Raw genomic sequence first — 23,003 nt, forward strand, 5'->3', positions numbered from 1 at the left:
TGGTTCAACATTAGGAAAACCATCCACATAATTGACCATATCAATAGTCTAACAAACAAAAATCACATGATCATCTCAATAGATGCTGAAAAAGCCTTTGACAAAATACAGCATCCATTCCTATTGAAAACACTGAAAAGTATAGGAATAGAAGGACCTTTCCTAAAAATAATAAACAGTATATACCTAAAACCATCAACAAACATCATATGCAATGGGGATAAATTAGAAGCCTTCCCAATAAGATCAGGAGTAAAACAAGGATGCCCATTATCACCTCTATTATTCAACATAGTACTAGAAACACTAGCAGTTGCAATTAGAGAAGAAAAAGAAATTGAAGGTATCAAAATAGGCAAGGAGGAGACTAAGTAATCACTCTTTGCAGATGATATGATGGTATACTTAAAAAATCCTAGAGAATCAACTAAGAAGCTTGTAGAAATAATCAACAACTTTAGCAAAGTTGCAGGATACAAAATAAATGCACATAAATCATCAGCATTTCTATACATTTCCAACACACTAGAGCAGCAAGAAGGAGAATGAGAAACACCATTTAAAATCACCCTAGACAATATAAAATACTTAGGAATGTATCTACCAAAACAAACACAGCAATTATATGAAAACAACTACAAAACACTTTCCAAACAAATAAAACTGGATCTAAACAATTGGAAAGCCATTGATTGTTCATGGGTAGGACGAGCTAACATAATAAAAATGACAATTCTACCCAAATTAATTTACCTATTTAGCGCCATACCTATCAAGCTACCAAAAAACTTCTTTACTGAATTAGAAAAAACTATAACAAATTTCATTTGGAATAACAAAAGATCAAGAATATCAAGGGAAATAATGAAAAAAAAAACGTGAAGGAAGGGGGCCTAGCAGTACCAGATATTAAACTTACTATAAAGCAGCAGTCATCAAAACAATATGGTACTGGCTAAGAGACAGAGAGGAGTATCAATGGAATAGACTTGGGGTAAATGACATCAGCAAGACAGTTTATGATAAACCCAAAGAGCCCAACTTTTGGGACATGAATCCACTATTTGACAAAAACTGCTGGGAAATTTGGAAAACAATATGGGAGAGATTAGGTTTAGATCAACATCTCACACCCTACACCAAGATAAATTCAGAATGGGTGAACGACTTGAATATAAAGAGGGAAACTATAAATAAGTTAAGTGAACACAGAATAGTATACTTGTCAGATCTCTGGGAAAGGAAAGATTTTAAAACCAAGCAAGAGTTAGAGAAAATTACAAAATGTAAATTAAATGGTTTTGATTATATTAAACTAAAAAACTTCTGTACAAACAAAAACAATGTAGTCAAAATCAGGATGGAAACAACAAATTGGGAAAAAATCTTTATAACGAAAAACTCTGACAGGGGTCTAATTACTCAAATATACAAGGAGCTAAAGCAATTGTATAAAAAATCAAGCCATTCCCCAATTGATAAATGGGCAAGAGACATGAATAGGCAATTTTCAGGTAAAGAAATCAAAAGTATCAATAAGCACATGAGAAAGTGTTCCAAATCTCTCCAAATTAGAGAAATGCAAATCAAAACAACTCTCAGGTATCACCTCACACCTAGCAGATTGGCTAAAATGAAAGAAGGGGAGAGTAATGAATGTTGGAGGGGATTTGGCAAAATTGGGACATTAATGCATTGCTGGTGGAGTTGTGAACTGATCCAGTCATTCTGGCTGGCAATTTGGAATCATGCTCAAGGGGCTATAAAAGAATGCCTGCCCTTTGATCCAGCCATACCATTGTTGGGTTTGTACCCCAAAGAGATCATAGATAAACAGACTTGTACAAAAATATTTATAGCTGCGCTTTTTGTGGTGGCAACAAACTGGAAAAGGAGGGTATGTCCTTCAATTGGGGAATGGCTGAACAAACTGTGGTATATGCGGGTGATGGAATACTATTGTGCTAAAAGGAATAATAAACTGGAGGAGTTCCAAGCAAACTGGAGAGACCTTCGGGAACTGATGCAGAGCGAAAGGAGCAGAGCCAGAAGAACTTTGTACGCAGAGACTGACATACTGTGGTAAAATCGAATGTAATGGACTTCTGTACCAGCAACAATGCAATGACCCAGGACAATTCTGAGGGATTTATGGTAAAGATGCTACCCACATTCAGAGGAAGGACTGCAGGAGAGGAAACATATAAGAAAAGCAACTGCTTGAACGCATGGGTCGGGGTGGACATGATTGGGGATGTGGACTCGAAACTACCACACCAATGCAACCACCAAGAATTTGGAAATTGGTCTTGATCAAGGACACATGACAAAACCAGTGGAAATGTGCATCGGCCATGGGTGGAGGGAGAGCGGGGGGTGAAGGGGAAAGTAGGAGCATAAATCATGTAACCGTTAAAAATGATTATTAATAAATGTTTAAAAAATCAGAAAAAATTAAAATTAAAATAATTACTTTTGATTTTTAATAAACCCTCAGGGAAAACTGGGTGCAAAAGATAACAGAGCACCAGGACAACCAAATTTTTTGAAGGCAACCAAAGGGACATGCTTTTTCCTTTTACTTGATATAGAATATGTGTCTCAGTGCAAAAGGAGGACAAAACAGAGCTGACATTTTGTTCAATAAATGTGTACCTGAAGAGTACAGTCTGTGACTCTTATCCTGAACCAAAGCATCAAAATAAAATCTAGGTCAGATGCTGAAGAAATCTCAAACTGAGATCATTAGGCAGCACTTTGAGACCCAAGTAAAATGATGAAAAATGTGATTGACATTAAGAATTTTCTACTGGAGGGCAATTTGGAATTATGCCCAAACAGCTTTAAAAGAATACATACCTTTTGACCCCACTAATGGGTCAGTATCCCAAAGAGATTTTTAAAAATGGGAAAGGACCTGTTTGTACAAAAATATTTATAGCTGTTCTTTTTGTGGTGGAAAAAAATTGGAAACTAAAGAGATGCCCCTCAATTGGGGATTGACTGAATATGACTGGTATATGATGGTGATGGAATACTATTGTACTATAAGGAATAATGAACAGGATAATTTCAGAAAGAGCTGGAAAGACCTACATGATCTAATGCAGAGTGAAATAAGCAGAACCAGGATATCATTATACAAAGTAACTATAATATTGTGGAACAATCAGATGGGATAAACTTTGCTACTAACAGCAATACAATGATCCAGGACAATTCTGAGGACTTATGAAAAAGAATGCAATCCATCCTCAGAGAAAGAATTTTTGGAGTAGGAATACAGATGAAAACATATGATTTATCATTTGTTTATATGGGTATATATATATTTTGGAGTTTTGGTTTTATTAAGATTATTCACTTATAAAAATGAATAATATGGAAATAACTTTTGCAAGATAATACATGTGTAATCTAGATTGAATTGCTTGTCAGCTTCTGCCGGAGATATTATGGATCATATGACTTTGGAAAACTTATGTGGAAATTTGCTATTTAAAATAAATTTTTTAAAAAACATTAACAATTTTCTATACTGAAATTATGTTAAATTATTTACTTACTCTCTCAGGGAAGGGGGTGGAGAGGGAGGGAGAGAATTTGGATTCAAAATGTCAGAAAACAATTGTTGAAAATTGTTTCTACATGTAATTAAAAAAAATAAAATAAAAGGAATAGACATAAAATTAAAAAATAAAAACAACTTTTACACTGGTTAACTATATAAAATTCTATATAAAATATATAAAATAACTATATAAAACACTGACAACTGCATTTAAAAAAAAGAAAGAGAGAAAGAACTCCTCCTACCTTTCAGTTTTATAGGAATCTCCTGAACAGTCCAAGAATGTGAGAATCTGCTTTTCCAGGTAGCTGTCAATCTTCTCCTCTTTCAACATGGGTGTAGTAAAAATGTTTTGGATAACTGTATTTAGAAAAATGGCATCATAGTTCCCTTCTAGTAGCAACTGTAAAAATGATCCACTATCTGTAATTCAAAGAAATAATAAAATAAGTTGGTAAAAGTGATGTGATCATCTGACATTTTAAGAAATCAAAAAATCAGAGAATCTATATTTTGTGTATATTCATCAGCCATAAAATAATGGGCATATTAACATCATCCTGTGCTATATCTCCCAAAATAAAAAAGCTACCACCACATTATAGCTACCATGAATTGCAAATTAAAAATTAAGGTCTAAGGGGCAGCTGGGTAGCTCAGTGGATTGAGAGCCAGTCCTAGAGATGGGAGTCCTAGGTTCAAATCCAGCCTCCGACACTTCACAGCTGTGTGACCCTGGACAAGTCACTTGACCCCCATTGCCCACCCTTACCACTCTTCCACCTATAAGCCAATACACAGAAGTTAAGGGTTTAAAAAAAATTAGTCTATGGTCTAAGTATTTTTTATTACTGTTAAAGAAAAGGGACAATTTTCAAGTAATTTTTCTTTAAATCTACCTCATAATCATAAACTTTGAAAACAAAAGCACCACCATCCACATGAGAAACATTTTGTCAAATCAAAGTTCTTTCAATGACCTATTCCCAATTGGTGGGGAAAAAACTATAATTCTCTTACTCCATCCTACTCTCCACCTTCCCCAAGTGGTTATCTTCAGGAATAAGACTGCTGAAAACTCAGTTCAATTTGCTATATTTTTATCAAGTGCCTTTTCTGCTCAGTGGATTGAGAGCCAGTCCTAGAGATGGGAGTCCTAGGTTCAAATCTGGCCTCAGACACTTCACAGCTGTGTGACCCTGGGCAAGTCACTTGACCCCCATTGCCTAGCCCTTACCACTCTACTGAAGGAAGAGTAAGGGTTTTAAAAAAATTAAAAAATATGTTTTTCTTCTGCATTTCTACTCCCACAGTTCTTTCTCTGGATGTGGATAGCATTCTTTCTCATAATTCTCTCAGAATTGTCCTGGTTCATTGCATTGCTGCTAGGAGAAGTCCATTATGTTCAATTGCACCACAGTGTATCAGTCTCTGTGTACAATGTTCTCTTGGTTCTGCTCCTTTCGCTCTGCAACAATTCCTGGAGGTTGTTCCAGTTTACATGGAATTCCTCCAGCTTATGATTCCTTTCTCAAGTGCCTTTTGTATTTGTGGCAGGAAACAGATATAGAGGCCAAAAAAAAGTCCTGCCTTCAAGGAGTTTGCATTCTACTTTAAGAGGAAGGAGTTTATAACACAGAGAAGAACAGTAAAGTAGGGTAAAAAAATAAGGCAGGAAGGAGACAAAGGGAAGAAAAGACAAAGGAATTTAACTGATCCCTAATAACAAAGGTGATATTTCCTAGATGAATTATCTGATGAGTGCTTAAAAAATGTAAAGGAAGGGAACATGCACTTATTAAACACCTACTATGTAAAAGATATTGTGTTAAGAGATTTAGAAATATCTCATTTGATACTCACAAAAACCCTACAAGGTAAGTGCTATTATAAACCCCATTTTACAGATAAGGAAACTGGGGCAGGCAGAGATGAAGCAACTTTTCCAGGGTCACACAGCAAGTGAATGTCCATGGCAGGATGTGAACTCGCATCTTCCTGACTTCAGGTCCAACAATCTCACTAGCACACCACCAGCTTAACTCTATTCTAGAGTCCTTATAGAGCTAAGAGTTATATTCGTGGTCTATATGCTGGTAATATGTTGGAAGAGTTTACATTCCTGAGTGATGCTTTAAGAAGTGTTGTTAGTTGCTGGTGGAGTTGTGAATTTGTCCAACCATTCTGGAGGATAATTTGGAATTATGCCCAAAGGGCTTTAAAGGAATGCCTGCCCTTTGATCCAGCCATACCACGGCTGGCTTTGTACCCCAAAGAGATCATAAGGAAAAAAATACATGTGCAAAAAAATATTCATAGCCAAGCTCTTTGAGGTGGCAAAAAATTGGAAAATTGGAAAATTGGGGAGGGGGGTGTCCATCGATTGGGGAATGGCTGGACAAATTGTGGTATCTGTTGGTGATGAAATACTATTGTGCTCAAAGGAATAATGAACTGGAGAAATTCCATGTGAACTGGAATGACCTCCAAGAATTGATGCAGAGTGAAAGGAGCAGAACCAGGAGAACATTATACACAGAGACTGACACACTGTGGTAGAATTGAACATAATGGACTTCTCTACTAGCAGTAATGCAATGATCCAGGAAAATCCAGAGGAACTTATGAGAAAGAAGCTATCCACATCCAGAGGAAGAACTGTGAGAAGAGCAGAAATGCAGAAGAAAATTATATGATCGATCATATGGTTAATGGGGATATGATTAGGATTTAGAAGTTAAAAGATCACGCTACTACAAATATGAATAACATGGAAATAGGTTTTGAACAATAAAACATGTATAACCCAATGGAACTGCTTATCAGCTCCAGGAAGGGGGAGGAAAGGGGAGGGAAATCATGAATCATGTAACTATGGAAAAATATCCTAAATAAATAAACAAACAAACAAATAAATAAATAAGTGGTGTTAGCTTTGCCTAGAGCTCTGTCTACAAGGAAATAGGCTAGCTGGGAAAGAGTACTGGGGGGGGAGAAGAGAGGGTTCAGAAAGCTTTTTAAAAGGAAGCTCTAAGATGTCAGAAAAAGGGCGTCAAGCAGAAAAAGCCAGCTTTCAGTCAATGTGAACAGGTGGGAACCTGGAGAAGTTCCCTCACAACTGCATGGGGCTGGAGCCGCCTAGACTGCCCCATACCAGGACTCCCAAGCCGGCCAGGGCTGCTGGCCTTGCTCTGGGCTTATATGCCTCAGGCCGGCAGCATGGACTGCCTCACACTGGCACTCAGGGCCTGACTGCAAGGGCACCTTCCTTGGATCACACAGCCAGACACGATAAGGAAGATGTCATTCCCTACCCAGTGGGCATCAAACACCACTTTAGTCCTTATGTAGAGGGCCTTATCCATAAACAGTGTTTGTGGGCAGCTGCCCACCACTATTTACCAAGACTCACAATGTTTATGGGAAATTCACAAAGAGAAATAAAGAAGCCACAGAATGAACAATTAATTCCATCCACATGATCCCCTGGAATTTAAGCCAGAATCCTTCTGAGTAGACATTCATGGTTCCATCCACCCAGAGTTTCCCTGGGCACTACCTATCTTAGCTCCATTGTGGACAGGAGTATACCTACTAGTGATAATAACCCTCACTTCCAGTGAGACAGTAAGGCCCAGATGGTTATGGAGAAAAATGATCAGAAAAGGAGCCTAGGAAAAATCCACAGGAACAGGAGACTTCGTGTGGAATCTTGGAAGTAATATTGACTATTGTCACCTGCAAAGACGAGATTCAGAGCAAGAAATTTTAGCTGTTTCCTTGAAAATAATATCAGCATCTACATGGATATTTTCTGCTATATCCTTAGCATCCAAAAATTTTCATCAAGATGAGTTACTGCTCTGTTTTCTCACCTATGCTGTCAAGAAACAAATCATTGGTGGTCATGGATTATATGAAAAAGAATATGACCTTCAAAAAGAAAAAACCAACTGAATGGGGTCCCACAAGACCCAGTGAAAGGTTTTGTAAAGAGGGAACCTAAAGCCCAAGCCCACAGAAGATTAGAGCTGAGCTAGAAAGGGGTAAGGGGACAAGAGAGGTTAGCCAAGGGGTGATGATAATGAATCAAAGAGGAAGGAATAGGATGCTGAGAGGTGAACTTAAGGGATAGTTCAAGGGGGGACAGGCCTGGCTCAGTAGGCTGAGTTTTATTAATAAACTAATCAGTCCCAAAGTTCTACTCAGAAAGCTAATGTAAGACTTTGCAAATACAACTTCCTAGGTACTAACCTCTTTCTACAAATTTCAAGGTAAATTCATAAAAAATTGGCATGTGTCCCTTTCAGGAAAGCAACTTGTCATATGCCACAAAATCATAAAGCATTATCTATAAAATGGTGATGGCAAACCTATGACACACGTGTTAGTACTAACATACGTAGCCATTTTCAATGACATGTGGCCGCATGCCAAGGATGAAACATTTGCTGTAGTGTAGTGTAGACACTCTGTGCACTATAGATGACAATCCTACCTATATTAATTTACCTATTTTGGTTTATTAAATATAGCTATACATTACAATTATACATTTTTATTATTTAAACTATAAATATCACCAAAATATGGTTTTTTTCTTGAAGTGACACACCACCCAAGTTATGCTCGGTTTTTTGGTGAATTTTGACATATCAAGTTCAAAAGGTTGCCCATCACTGCTATAAAACTAAGAAAAGTCTTGAATATAAGTCCATATAGTTAAAGGGCACCATGTCAGCATGTGAATGAAAGCACCACATAAATGTTAGTGTTATTATTGCTGTTAAGATCATTCTATCCATATAACAACCCATTGCAGCAGATACTACAGGTCTTACTGTTCCCATTTTAAACAAGTAAACAAAGAGTTTGTGATTTTCACAGGAAGGAGTTGAATACTGGTCTTTCCCAATTCCCCTATCCCAATTTGCCTCTTGACACAAAGATAAATAAAATATAGCCTCCAAACTCAAAAATCTTATAAAATACCAGGGAGAATAAGCACTTATACGATGCTTTAAGATTTGCAAAGTGATTTATATATGTAGAGGCCTATGTAAATTCCCTATGTAACATGTGCAGGTGTACTGTGCTGTAAAAAATAAAATGAATATAAAAGGAGAGCTTTAAAAATATTATGGTTTTAAAAGATTTATTGGTAGCCATTAGAAAATGAAGCCACGTGCCAAACTAGCTAAGTCAGTTTAAAAGATCACACGCCTTGCCTGCCACCTCCATCATGGATAGATAGCAAAGAGAAAGTGCAAGTCCAGGCCCCCAATTTTATCCTCCTTTCTACGTCATTATGTAACTGTCTACGTCATCATGTAAGATAGGAAGCCAGTGGGCTCATGGGAAATGTAGTACAAAGACCCCAAAATTCCAATAAAACAGTGCAGCATATGTCAAGAGCATGTATAACTGTAGAAAGCACTGGAACATGCAGAGCTAACATGCAGGACATTGATAGAAGGAAGACTATATACTAGGTAGAGGTAGAAACAGATTTACATCAGCTCTGAGGAAAGGGATGTCTATTGCTCCTGGCTCAGAGGACTCAGGAAGTGCTCATTCATAAAAACACAAGATGTTCCAAAGAATCTGAGACCTGGAAAGGTCCCAGGGGCCATAGTCTGCCCCACCCAACACAAAATGGGCCATAGCCTCCCCTACACAGCGGTCATGCAGCTTGGGCTTAAAAGCACTCTGCTCACACCCTGTACTCTTCCAAAGAAGCATGTTTCACTTTTGGATAACTCATTTTTTTGGAAGTTTTTCTTGACATTACACCAAAATTTGCCTTTCTGCAATTTCCACTCATTGTTCCTAGCTCTGCCCTTTGAGGTCAAGTAAAACAGGCCTACTCTATGCAGTGAAAAGTCTTTCAAATTCATAGTTATCCTGTTTCTACTCCCCCCCCCCTCAGAGCACCCCAAACCTCACTCCTCCCAACCCACACCCTGCTCTTCTCTAGGCTGAAAAATTCCATCAACCAAACTATATGACCTGAATTCAAGGTCCCACACATCCTTGTTGTCCTTCTGTTGACACTCTCCCAAGCCTTCAAGAATCTTGAAGAATTCTAATAAAATCTTCCCACTTTATGGATGGGGGGAGGAGGGGCCTTGAAAGAACAGTATTTTCAGAGACATCATTAGGAGAGAATTTCTAAAACAGAAAATAAACCTGAACAAAGTCATGGAAAAAAGGGGGAAAAAAACAGCATAATAAGGATGCCATGGGTAGTACAGATCACCTCAAACAGATGGTTTATGTATGAGAATGAGAAATAAAGTTAGAAAGACAAGTTGAGTACCATACCACAAGGGCCTTAGAATACCACCCCAAGGAGTACAAAATTTAAATTCATAAGCAATAAAGGGCTATTGAATGCTTTTGAACAGATGTGTCTTATGGAGATTAATTTCATAATAATGTATACAACCGACTGGAATAAAGAACATAGGATTGAAAACTAAAAAGTATCTTAGTGTTTATCTAGTCCAACCCTTTAATTTTATAGATAAGGAAAGGAAATAACTTGTCTAAAGTCAAAAGGAGAATATAGTAGTAAGTCCTACTCAGTTATCTAGGCTTGAAACCTAGGTGTCAACCTCAACTCCTTAATCTCTCACTCCCCCATTTGGTGCCAAGGCCTGTCGATTTTACCTTCATAACATCATCTCATATGTCCCTTTCTCTCCTCATGCCTGGACTACTGCAATAACTTATGGGCTGATCTTCCTACCACAAGTCTGTCCCCGCTCAGGTCCATCCTCCACTCAACTGCCAAAGTGATTTTCCTTAAGCAGCACAATTTATTCCAAAATTCACAAAGGCAGAGGAAAAGGGCACTGTGTAGAGCATAGTCAGACATCAAAGAAGTTACTGTGCTTTTTCTCCTCCCTTGCACTCCCACACATACAATCCATGATCCTATAAATGCCAGCCGATCTTTCCCATTTCATGTCTTTTTGTTGCATTCTTTCTAATTTCAAATGCTCTTGGGATGTGCTGTCTAAGCTCTCTATAACATCCTTTTCCTCTCAATTGCTTTTCACTGGCTTGTTAGGCATGCTGGTTATAATTTTATGTCATCCTCTGCTATGATTTTTCACAAAAGAGCTTTTGCTATCAATTCATGTTGCTTTTGACTATCATATCTCTCCATTTGTAAAAGGGGAACAGAGGGAGGGAGGGAGAGAGGGAGGAGGAGGAAGAGAAGGAGACAAGTTGAGACTATATCACAGGGACCCTGAATACACATTAAGGAGTACAAAATTTAAATGTATAAGCAATTTTTGCCCCTTCCTCAGCAGCAGCTATGACTGATATGAGAACATGGCACCAAGAACATGTGTTTACTTAGATGAGCTGGAGACTGACCTTAATTCCCTAGTTGCCTCATGCTTTGTGTTTCTTTACCTAAGAGATGGATGCTCCAGCCCCGGCCAACTATGTTGTGAGCCCAATAGTCCCCAAATCTGACTCAAGTGCTGGTTTCCCAGCAAGAAGTGATTCCCGCCTGAATTAGCTACTCAGAAGATAAGAAATTTCAGTTGCTCCTCAGACAGTAATATCTATATAAGTGGTAAGAAGGGAATGGATGTAAGACACTGTGGAAGTGGAATCAACTGCATTTGACAAATGAATGGATATGTGGAGTGAAGGAGAGTAATGACTCAAAGATGGCTCCTGAGTTTATGATAACTGGAAGGATGCCAAATACGATGAACAAAGGAGGGAAAGGAAAAAATGAAGACCCAAGGTTCTAATCCTAGGCCACTGAGAGAATGGTACTGTCATTAACAGAAATAGGACAAGTCAATAAGAGGATTAGCTTTGAGGAAAAATTGACAAATTTGCTTTCATACACATAGAATGTAATTATGAGTAGGATACTGATCAGATGAATATCTGATTGATGGAAAGGCTGGACTGAATTTTAGAAAATGTAGGAACACAGATGGGAATCATGTGCACAGAAAAAACAGATGAAAGGAATAAATTAAAGTGAGAAAGACCAAAGGAACACTAAAAGGGGGCTGAGGCCAAAAAGCCTTAGTAATTATATAGCTACCTTATTTGATTTATTTTTATGGCTTCATTTTTGCAAAATCTCACAGTAGAAAAGTTTCTTAAGTATTATCTAGTGCAACTCATCCTTGAAAGAGAATCAATCCCCTATATAACATACCTGAGAAGTAGTTACTCGGTCATTGTTGGAAAATTTCTAGTTAGTAGGAACCTACTATTTCCAAAGGCTATCTTTTCCACTTTTAGACAGATCTTAGGAAGATTTCCTTACATCAAGCCTAACTTGCCTCAACTTCCATCCACCCACTGAAGTTGTCTGGGCAACCAGAACAAGTTAGTCACCCCTCTTGAAGAAAGGAAAGTGATCCTGTCCTATATGTGTCTTCTCTGCTCATTGCAGCAATCTGACATTGTTGACCAACCTTTCTCCTTCTAGAACAGGAGTTCCTAAACTTTTTTATTTCAAGGACTGCTTTGGCAGCAACATCAAGCATATGGATCCCTTCTCAGAACAAGTTTTAAATACATAAAATAGCATACATAGGATTACAAAAGAAACCAATTATAAGAAAGTAAGGATTTTTTAGTTCCATACAAATTTGTGGACCCCAGAAATCTATCCAACCCCCAATTCTCTCTCCTCTCCAGTCGAACTTCCATGTGGCTGCCATATCATAGTTCTGACCACTCCACTACTAAGGAAGTTTCAGGGTTCTAGGACTAAATAGAAAGCCTCGAGGATAGACAGAAACCAGAATGAGAAGGGTTTTAAACGCCAGTCTTTCCAGGATGATTCTTCCTCATGCAAACTATGTTCTTGTCAAACTAGACTACTTGTTTTTCCTGAACACAATATTTTATCTTCTACCCCCATGACTTTAGTCAGGGTCTCCCATGCTTGGAAGACTCTCCCTCCTCATCCTTTCCTTTGGAATTGCTGGCTTCCTTCAAGACTCAGGTTGAGTGCCATCTCTTCCAAGAGATGTTTCTTGGGGCAGCTGGGTAGCTCAGTGGATTGAGAGCCAGGCCTAGAGACAGGAGGTCCTAGGTTCAAATCCGGCCTCAGACACTTCCCAGCTGTGTGACCTTGGGCAAGTCACTTGACCCCCATTGCCTACCCTTACCAATCTTCCACCTATAAGTCAATACACAGAAGTTAAGGGTTTAAAATTAAAAAAAAAAAAAAGAGAGAGATGTTTCTTAATTCTCCCAGGTATTAGTTCCCCTTTCCCTTCTCCCTCAAATCAGTATATATCTATTTTGAATACATCCTATATATACTTATCTGTGAACCATTGCTCTCTCTCTTCTTTCAATAAAACATAAGCTCTTTTAGGAAAAGTATTGTCTTTCTCTCCCCAGCACCTAGCTTGGCACCCAGTTAGTCCTTAAAATTAAAATATATCCATTCCTTCAACCAATACTCAAAGAGATTATTGATGCTCAGTTTCAGTAATCCACAAAGGAAAATTCAAATGAAAGAAAAAGACATAATGAACACATTTCTGTTTCTAGTTGGCTGGGTATCTCATTGTGTTGGTCTACCAGTACAAACTTGGATAGGTACTGGAAATGGCAATAAACTGGTTCCAGAACTAAAGACTTCATTAAAAAACTGTGGAGTGATGTCAGTGATTACAAGTTGACTCAAAAAGGTCAATCTTTTTTACACTGGAACATGGATACACAGTTTCAATCTACAGAACTTAAGAAACAAATTCAAGGGGAAGCTGGGTAGCTAAGTGGATTTAGAGTCAGGCCTAGAGACGGGAAGTCCTAGGTTCAAAGCCGACCTCAGATACTTCCCAGCTGTGTGACCCTGGGCAAGTCACTTGACCCCCATTGTCCACCCTTACCATTCTTCCACCTATGAGCCAATACACAGAAGTTAAGGGTTTAAAAAAAAAAAGAAAGAAAGAAATTCAAGATTAAACTTCAAAAGCATTTTCTTTTGTTGTTAATGACTCCAAAGACAGTAGTTGATGAGTTTTCTCCAGAGCCTGACAGCTCTATCGACCTAGATTCAAAGCCTTCTTCTGATACTTGGCAGTTATTTTTTTTACTGGTCTTCTTGATACTCTTTTTCATTTAACTTTCTTGGACTGTAGGTCCACATCTGTAAAATGAGGAGATTCTACTAGAGAGCTTCTCAATCCCTTCTAGTTCTAAAATCTATGTGCCCATGATCCTTTCTAGAGTTTTATCACACTGATCTCACTTCATTCTTCTGAGTCAGTGATTTGTTTGGTTAAGTCTTCTCAGTTTCCTTTCCTAGATTATCCATATCCAGCCCCTTAAGTATGGGTATATTCATAGGCTCTGCCCCTGCATCCTCTTTTCTCTCTCTTCACCTTTTCACAGTAATTTCATCAGTAGGTTAAATTACCATCTCTGTTCTACAAAACCTGTCTCTCCTGACATCTAGTCATCACTCAGTCAATTAGAATTTATTAAGAACCTACTATGTAGGGTCGATGGGGATATGATTTGGGAATGTAGACTCTAAGCAATCACCCTAATGCAAATATTAATAATATGGAACTAGGTCTTGATCAATGACACATGCGGAATATGTGGAACAACCAGTGGAATTACTCACTGGCTACAGTGGGGGGGGGGGGGGGTGAAGAACATGAATCATGTAACCATGGAAAAATATTCTAAATCAATTAATTAAATAAAATGTTTCAATTCAAAAGGGGGGGGGGGAGAACCTACTATGTGTCAGGCACTTTGCTAAGCAAAGGGGATGCAAAGAAAGGCAAAGAGCCATGTCTGCCCTCAAGAAATTCACAGTCTAATAGGAAAGACAAGATGTAAATAATTGTGTATCAACAAGCTGTATACAGGACAAATCAGAGATCAACACAGAAAAGCCACTACCATTACAGTAAATGGGGAAAAGTGTTTTTGCAAAAGCTGGGAAAGGAAGTCAGGGAAGCCATAAGCTTCTGAGGAGGGAGAAAATTCAAGGTATGGAGAATGGCCAGTTAAAATACTTGGTGTTGGAAACTGGGAAAAAAAATTTTATAACAAAAAACTCTGACAGAGGTCTAATTGCTCAAATATACAAGAAGCTAAATCAATTGTATAAAAAATCAAGCCATTCCCCAATTGATAAATGGGCAAGGGACATGAATAGGCAATTTTCAGATAAAGAAATCAAAACTATCAATAAGCATATGAGAAAGTGTTCTAAATCTCTAATAATTAGAGAAATGCAAATCAAAACAACTCTGAAGTACCACCTCACACCTAGCAGATTGACTAAAATGATAGCAGGAGAAAGTAATAAATGTTGGAGGGGATGTGGCAAAATTGGGACATTAATGCATTGCTGGTGGAGTTGTGAACTGATCCAACCATTCTGGATGGCAATTTGGAACTATTCCCAAAGAGCTCTAAAAGACTGCCTGTCCTTCGATCCAGTCATGCCATTGCTGGGTTTGTATCCCAAAGAGATCATAGATAAAAAAGACTTGTACAAAAATATTTATAGCTGCACTTTTTGTGGTGGTAAAAAAACTGGAAAACGTGGGTATGTCCTTCTACTGGGGAATGGCTGAACAAATTGTGGTATACGCTGGTGATGGAATACTATTATACTCAAAGAAATAATAAACTGGAGGAATTCCATGCGAACTGGAAAGACCTCCAGGAATTGATGCAGAGTGAAAGGAACAGAGCCAGAAGAACATTGTATACAGAGACTGATGCACTGTGGTAAAATCGAATGTAATGGACTTCTGTACTAGCAGCAATGCAATGATCCAGTACAATTCTGAGGGATTTATGGAAAAGAATGCTACCTACATTAAGAGGAAGAACTACAGGAGTGGAAACACAGAAGAAAAACACATGGATTGATGCAGACCCGATTGGGGATGTAAACTTGAAACAACCACACCAATGCAACTATCAATAATATGGAAATATGTCTTGATTGATGACACATGTTAAAACCAGTGTGGAAATGCGCCTCGGCTATGGGGAGGGGGAGATGAAAGAGGGAGGAAAGGGAAAGTAAAAACATGAATCATGTAACCATGGAAAATTTTTCTAAAAAATATTTTTTAAAATGAAATAAAATAAAATACTTGGTGTTGGGAGATAGAGGGTCTTTTGTAATACACAGCAAGAAAGTAAAATATACATGGAGGGAGTAAGATATAAAAAGTCTAAAAATAGAGAAAAGGGCGAAGCTATAAAGGGCTTTAAAAGATAAGTCTACAGAGGATCCTGGAGGTGACAGGGTGCCACTGAAGTTTACTGAGTAGAGAGGTGAAAAGGTCAAAGCAGAATTTTAGGAAGACCAATTCTGACAGCAGAGTAAAGAAAGGATTCAAGTGGAGAAAGACTGCACCATGGAGACCAATGTGAGTTATTGTAACGGTCCAGGTGTGAGGGCCTGTACTAGGGTGGTTGTCCTGTCCAAGGAAAGAAAGAGACATATGCAAGAGATATTATAAAGGTAAGATCAAAAAGCCTTGGCAGCAGATTGACAGAAGACACAGGAAAAGCTGAAGAAGACAACTAGGTTACGAACATAGGTCTTTGGGGAAGACAGTGATACCCTCAACCATATTAAGGAAGTTAGGTAAAGGTGAGGGTTTGGGGATAAGGATAAGCTCAGTTTTGGACTTGAGACTTGTTGATATATCTGGGATATCTATCTAATTCCAGAATGTCTAATAAGCAATTGGAAATTCAAGACTAGACGTCAGGAGAGAGGTTAGGCCTGGACAAGAAGATCTGTGTCATCTGCATTGAGATGATAACTGACCATGGGAAATGATGAAATCACACACCAAGAAAACTAGTATAAAAGAAGATCAGATGGCTTAGGACAGAGGGGGCCTTCCAAGTGCCTACAGCTACCATCTCAAACTTAACATCCAATAAAATATTTTGTTGTTGTTGTTGTTACCCCAAACCCATAACTATTTATTTTTAACTTTCTATTTAAAGCATCATCACTCTTCCCCTCACCCAGGAATGAAAATCAAAGAAGTCTCTTTGGACCACCACTAATCCCTTTACCCCCAGATCTACATGGTTGCCAAGTTTTGTCAGTTCTTCCATCATGACAACTCTCACATCTATATCCTTCCTCTACATTCACAGAACCAACACCTTACTTGAGACCTTCCTCACCTCTTGCCTTCTATCTTCTTAATTTGATTCATTGACTTAAATCTCTCCATTCTCCTCAACATAGCTACCAAAATAATATTCCCAAAGCTCACCATGTCACTCCCTGCTCAGAGTTCTAATGGCTCCCTACTGCCAGTAGGCTCAAAAACTTCTTTGTTTGGCATTCTATTTCATGCACATTCTAGCTAAACTGGGATTATTTGTTGTTCCTTGTCCAAGATATTCAATCTCTCACACTCTTAGAATCCTTAGCTCCATTTAAGACTCAACTCAAATGCCACCTCCTACATGTAACCCTTCCTGTTTCCCCCAGCTAATATTGTCTCTACTCCTACATACTCCTTATATTTATCATTAATTTATTTAGTTACTTCTGTACAGTATTTCACACATACATACATACACACATGGAATGTAAAGGGATCATTTTGTTTTCTTTGTATCCTAAGTGTCCCGCACAGCATCTCTCATCTAAAAGTTGCTTAATAAATGCTTGCTGAATTGAATCATAACCTATCCATTGTCTATACTTCACCTACAAGAATCATGGAAAAGAAATTTTTAAAAATTACAAGTGCTTCTACTTTGTCTTTTCTTGGTACATCTCAAAGCATCCCATCCTCAAAATCCTTTTTCGCCAGAAACAATGAAACTTAAAGGTAGCCTTCCCTCCCCATCCCACCCAAAAAAAAAAAATTTTTTTTTTAAGCCACCAACAGTGGAAGCTGAAGATCTGCATCAGACTCCAGGGATGGGAAAGAGAAAAGGGCCAGGTCTTTGCCCTCAGTGTTGGATAACTCCTTTCTTTTAATCACCTCCACTCTTATCAACTAATCAAGCTTTATTAAGTACCTATCATGAGATTTCACTAAGCATTGGAGATATAAAACAAAAGTGACAGTCCCTGCTTTCAAGGAGCTGGTATTCTAACTAGAGAGATGGGTATATATAAATATATAAGTAATTTTTACAAAATAAATAAAAAGTAGTTTGGCTAGGGATGCCACTCTTAACTAGGACCCAGAAAGGATTTATATAAGATTCAGAAAGGTGGAGTCCCGGAGGGACTGCATTCCAAGAAAGAAGGACAGCTAGAGCAAAAATTTAGAAGAGAGGTAGGAGGTAGTATACCAGGATTCTGAATAAAAAAAGTTGGACTGGATCATAGAATTCATGGAAAGGAATAATGTTTAAGAAGACTGGAAGTTCAGGAGAAAGCCAGGTTAAGAGAATAAATGCCAGTGAGAGGAGACCTTATTTGATCCTAGAGATAAATGATCTTTGGCCTGAAGTATGTATAGCAATGTTCTCTCAATGTCTTAAATCTCTCTACTCTCCATTACATCTTTAACAAAGCTGAGAAAACCGTATTCTCAATGCTGACATATCATTCCCCTGTTCAAAAAGTTCCAATAGTTCCCTACTGCCTCTATGCTTTAATAAAAACTCCAGATCACTGGAATTCACTGAGTAGGGGGGTAATACGGTTAGACCCCGTGCCTCAGGAAAATCAGTTTGGCAGTTGTGTGAAGGATGGCTTAGAGTGGAGGGAGATGAGAGTCAACAAGATCAATGCCAAGACCTTTTTAAGTGCAGAATAAATGTTTGTGGACAATAGTTGCGTCGCAAGGTGAGGACCAGAAAGTGGTGGCTGCATGAATGGAGGGGGCGGCCACTAGAAATGTGATGTTGGAAGTCTAGGCCCGTCACTCCCTCAGGCAGCCTGTGCATCTGCTCCCGGGGCAGGGGCCATGGCTCAGTGAGCCACCTCACCTGTGCCAGTCACGTCCACCTGTTTCCACTTCTGCAGCTCCGTATCCGTGGAGAAGCCCCTCAGCACCGCCAGTTCCGGGGGCCACATGGCAGCACTGGAGGGAGCACCAGCGAAGGGTTCTGCGGAAGGCTACACCGGGAGACTGCAGGAAACAAACCCAAAAGTCTTCGAACGCTAGCACTGCAGCCCAGGCCCCCTAAAGCCGACGTGCTCCCGTTCCATGTGCTAAAACCAGCTCCAGGGAGCGTCCATGACAGTACCGCGGTGCACTCTGGGGCGGAGAGGGGATTGACTAGAGGAGGAGCATTCCCACTTCCGCCTGGAAGGCGACAGCCTCAAGTGGGCGAGAGAACGTGCCTTAACCGTGGCCCCGCCCACATCGGGGCGGAGGTATGTGCTCTCCCCATCCAGACTGAAAACCAGTGCTTCAGAAAGGAAGGAGAGCTCGAACTTGGATCCTGAGTCAGGGGAAGAGCCTCGGAGCTGAAAAGGAAAAGCGAGGAGAAAAGGAGGTGCTGGACAGTACCTAGACCACCTTATCCAGCCTGTTCCTTGTGTTAGTTGCATTGTAGCTTAGCCACCTGCGTGGACTATAGCAAGGGTTGTCCATTTTGTCTTAACAAATGTCAAATGCCCTGGAAGGCATGGAGGGAGTGATTCTGCCATTTGGATTATGAACAAATAATACTTAATATTTATATAAATACTTCAAGATTTGCAAACTGTTTTATATCTGCCATCTCATTTGATCTTACACAATAACCCTATGAAAATAGATGCTATTATTATTCTCATTCTAAAGCTGAGACTGAGGCTGAGAGAGGTTAAGTAACTTGCCCATGTTACAGGACTAGTAAGGGTTTGAGGGGGGGATTCGAACTCAAGTTCCAGACTCCCAAGCCTTTGGTTCTACATCAAGCTGCTTCCCTGGAAGAACAAGGAGTCATTTGAAGGGAGGAGCAAAATATAGATGACCCTAATTTCTGAATACTTTTAAGCAAAGAAATTATGTTAGAATTACCTAGTCTGGGGTAAACAATAAATCAATAGAACAGTGTAAGGTCAGAAGCAGATCGAACATAACCAAAATGTTGTTGTTTGAAAATTTATGGGAGAAAATAAGGAAAGATTAGTCAATATTCTTAACCACCTGGGAATGTAGTAAAAAATAAATTTGGATCCTCACTCTCTGTTAAGCCATAAAAATTACATCTGAATAACAGATAAGAATGGGGCAGCTCATTAGTTCTGTGTCTCAGAGGATAGAGTACTGGGCCTGGAATCCAGAAGACCTGAGTTTAAATTCAGCCTCAGACATTTACTAGCTGTATGCCTCTGGGCAAGTCACTTACCCCTGTTTGACTCAGTTTCCTCATCTGGAAAATGAGCTGGAGAAGGAAATGGCAAACCACTCCCGTATCTTTGCAAAGAAAACCCCAAATGGGATCATGAAGAATTAGACACAACTGAACATTAGACTTAAGAAGTTTTTTTAACTTTTTTTAACTTTCTAAAACCATATAAAAAAATTTTATCTTAATTGTGGAAGAAAGATAAATATTGAATAAAAAAAACTATAACAAATAAATTTAGTAGGTTACATAAAAACAAAGAATAATGCACAGTAAACAACATAAAAATAAGATTAGGAAAAGTATTTGCAGCAAATATTACTAGACTTGTAAACTTAATAGCAAAATATAGAATAAATAGATGGTCAAAGGATATGAACAATTTACAAGAGTATGAGCAACCAAATAATCACTCAAAAAAAGTGGTACTACCTCTCATGCACCAAATTGATAAAAAATAAAAATAACAGAACAATGCAAGTTAGTGGAAAAGCAAGTCCACATTTCTTGTGGAACTAGGAGCTTGTGGATTTTTTTTTTGGAGAGCACTTTAAAAACACATTTGTAATTTTAAAAAAACTATCAAAAAAAGAAAATAACTACCTATTCAAGCATTACATATAGGAGCATTTAATGAAAAATGGAGAAAGTATGGAAATATTTAAAATGTCCAACAAGTAGGAAATGCGCAAGTAAACAAATATAGATATAATAGAATAATATAATGCAATTATTATTATTCTCCACTATCATTGATATATATAACAATGTTTGTTGAGCTATAGTCTTCTATAGAAAAACCGATTGAACCAAATAGAGGTGATGAAGAGCCCTGGGATATGTTCACAGTTAAAGGGCTATCTGGATAATAATCTAGCAGAGCAGCCTGTAGAAGAATGGCCAAACAAATAAGAAGAGAACGGAGAAAGAGCATTTCTGTGAAAACTCAGAGAGGAAAGAATATACAGGCAGCAAAGGTGAACAACAGTGTAAAGTAACTGTAGAAAGAGAGAGTCCAAAAAAGAAAATTGGAGGTGAGGGATGGGGAGTCAAATTCTGATGAATTCACCATTAAGAGATCATGACTCCAGGTTTAGTGCTCTAAGCACAATGTTTCACTTAGATGTGACCTCTATTATACTCTATACCTCTAGAATACTCTCCCAGGAAAGTGTAAGAAAGACATCTAGAAGACTTGTGGAACTACTGAATAAATATTTCACATTCACTTTAAGATCTGGACTGAGGAACAACTCAAGGTTCTTATTTTCTGACCAGCTAGGTATTCATGGCTCATCCTCTTGGTAGTGAACATCTCCAAAAAGGGTGGAGTATATAAGAAACTTTTCTACCATGTGATTCTGAAAAAAACAAATATGTAAAAATAAATCAAACAAGACAGCTGAAGAACTCCCAAGTTTTTTAGTTCCAGCCCTACTCTCTATAGTCATTTTTACTTTAATCTAATTCAATTCCCACGGCTTCAACTGTCATTTCTGTGCATAGGATTCCAAAAACAAAAGCTGTGTACCTACCTCTTCTAAAGTCAGGCCCAGCCTTTCCAAATCAGAAAACTTTTTTTTTTTAAACCTTTACCTTCTGTCTTAGAACCAATACTGTGTTTTGGTTCTAAGGCAGAATAGTGGTAAAGGCTAGGCAATGGAGGTTAAAAACTTGCCCAGAATCACACAGCTAGGAAGTGACTGAGGCCAAATTTGAACTCAAGACCTCCTATCTTTGGACCTGGCTCTCAAACCACTGAGCTACCCAACTGTCCCCTCAGACGATTTTAAAAGGAGAGACATCTTCCACTATCTTCTGAGGCTCTATTCTGGCTTGGGACTGACTGGTGGAAGAGAGGAAAGAAAGAAAGATTTCTTCACTCTCTCCCTAACAGCAACAATAACTTTGCTCAGTCTTGCAATAGTGTCTGACTCTTCTTGACCCCACAGGCCCGTCTATCCTCCACTATCTCTCAAAGTCTATCCAAGATCATTCCTTGTTCCCAGTAGTAACTCCTCACACATAGAAGTTAGCCTAGAGGATCTTGAGACTACACTTAATATCTTCAGCTTCCTCTTCTGGTTACTGTAGCTTTCCCTGAGCACAGGTGACCCAGAGTCTTTTTTTCTGGTCTTGGCAGCTATCTCACTACAACAAACAATGCTCAGGTTGCACGCTAATTAGTGTGATGGAAACACTCACTGGACTTACCCTCCTCAATGCATGCAATCAAATTTTATTAATAAATGCATGCAAACAATAACAAATATCAGCTGCCACAAAGAACAAACCATCGATGTGCTTCTAGAAGTCTTGGTAACTGTCTTTCATGGGTGTATTCGTCATGAGGTTCCCTCTCTGCCCAGCCAGAGGCTGTGAAGGCTGTGTCCCTTCCTCCAAAGTGATCATCTGACAAGATGGAGCAATCTAGGGTTGCCCAAGTCTCATGTTCTTCAAATTCTATCCTAGTCACCTCTTAGGAATAAGCTGATGGCAGGGGTTTCTTATAATTTTTAGCCATGGGCATTCCCAAGTCATTTTACCACCTAACTTAATTGATGTCATCAACTACTGATAAAATATGGGCTGTCAGAGTATAAATACCCATATCTTGTTTATTACAGGAGTACTTATTATTGAAAAGCAACTTTAAATAACTCTATTGAAACAAAATGAGGCAGTTATGATAAGCTGACAAACTTACTCCTACTATCTTATTGAGGTAATAAAACTTATTCTCACTACCCCTGTAGACAGGAAGTCTGGAATCACTGAGAGGTCCAAGAGACTGAGCAGGAGGTGTTCCCTGCAGCTATTATAATACTTCTTGGAGGTAAAGATGGCCACTGATGGGAGGATGAGCCCAAGTTATGCTCTGACTTTCCAGAAGATGTGGAGCTCTGAAGGAGCTGTTTGGATAATACAGAGCTAAAGTGAAAGTGAGATTTCCATTCAACAATCACTCAAACTATTTCATGTTTTAATGTTTTAGATAGCAATCTCTTTGACTATTTAATGGAAATTAAAGATTACTTTTTTGTTTTATGTATGTTCCACTGAACACTTATGAGTCTTTTGGGTTTAAATGTTTACTTAGGTTTGGAAGAAA

General features: G+C 38.6%; 1 protein-coding gene across 1 annotated transcript in view; it reads right to left on the bottom strand.

Moving 5' to 3' along the window:
* The window catches only part of TTC27 (tetratricopeptide repeat domain 27), a 244,492-nt gene extending 225,866 nt beyond the window's left edge, over positions 1-18,626 (bottom strand). The window contains exons 1-2 of the mRNA XM_044663689.1: positions 18,539-18,626; positions 3,817-3,994 (exon numbers count right to left, since the gene is read on the bottom strand). Of these exons, the coding sequence (XP_044519624.1) occupies positions 3,817-3,994; positions 18,539-18,626 (266 nt within the window). The remainder of the gene's footprint in view (positions 1-3,816; positions 3,995-18,538) is intronic.
* Positions 18,627-23,003: the final 4,377 nt, after the last annotated feature.

Source organism: Gracilinanus agilis, chromosome 2, assembly GCF_016433145.1.
Source record: "Gracilinanus agilis isolate LMUSP501 chromosome 2, AgileGrace, whole genome shotgun sequence".
In the NCBI taxonomy this organism is placed as follows: domain Eukaryota; kingdom Metazoa; phylum Chordata; class Mammalia; order Didelphimorphia; family Didelphidae; genus Gracilinanus; species Gracilinanus agilis.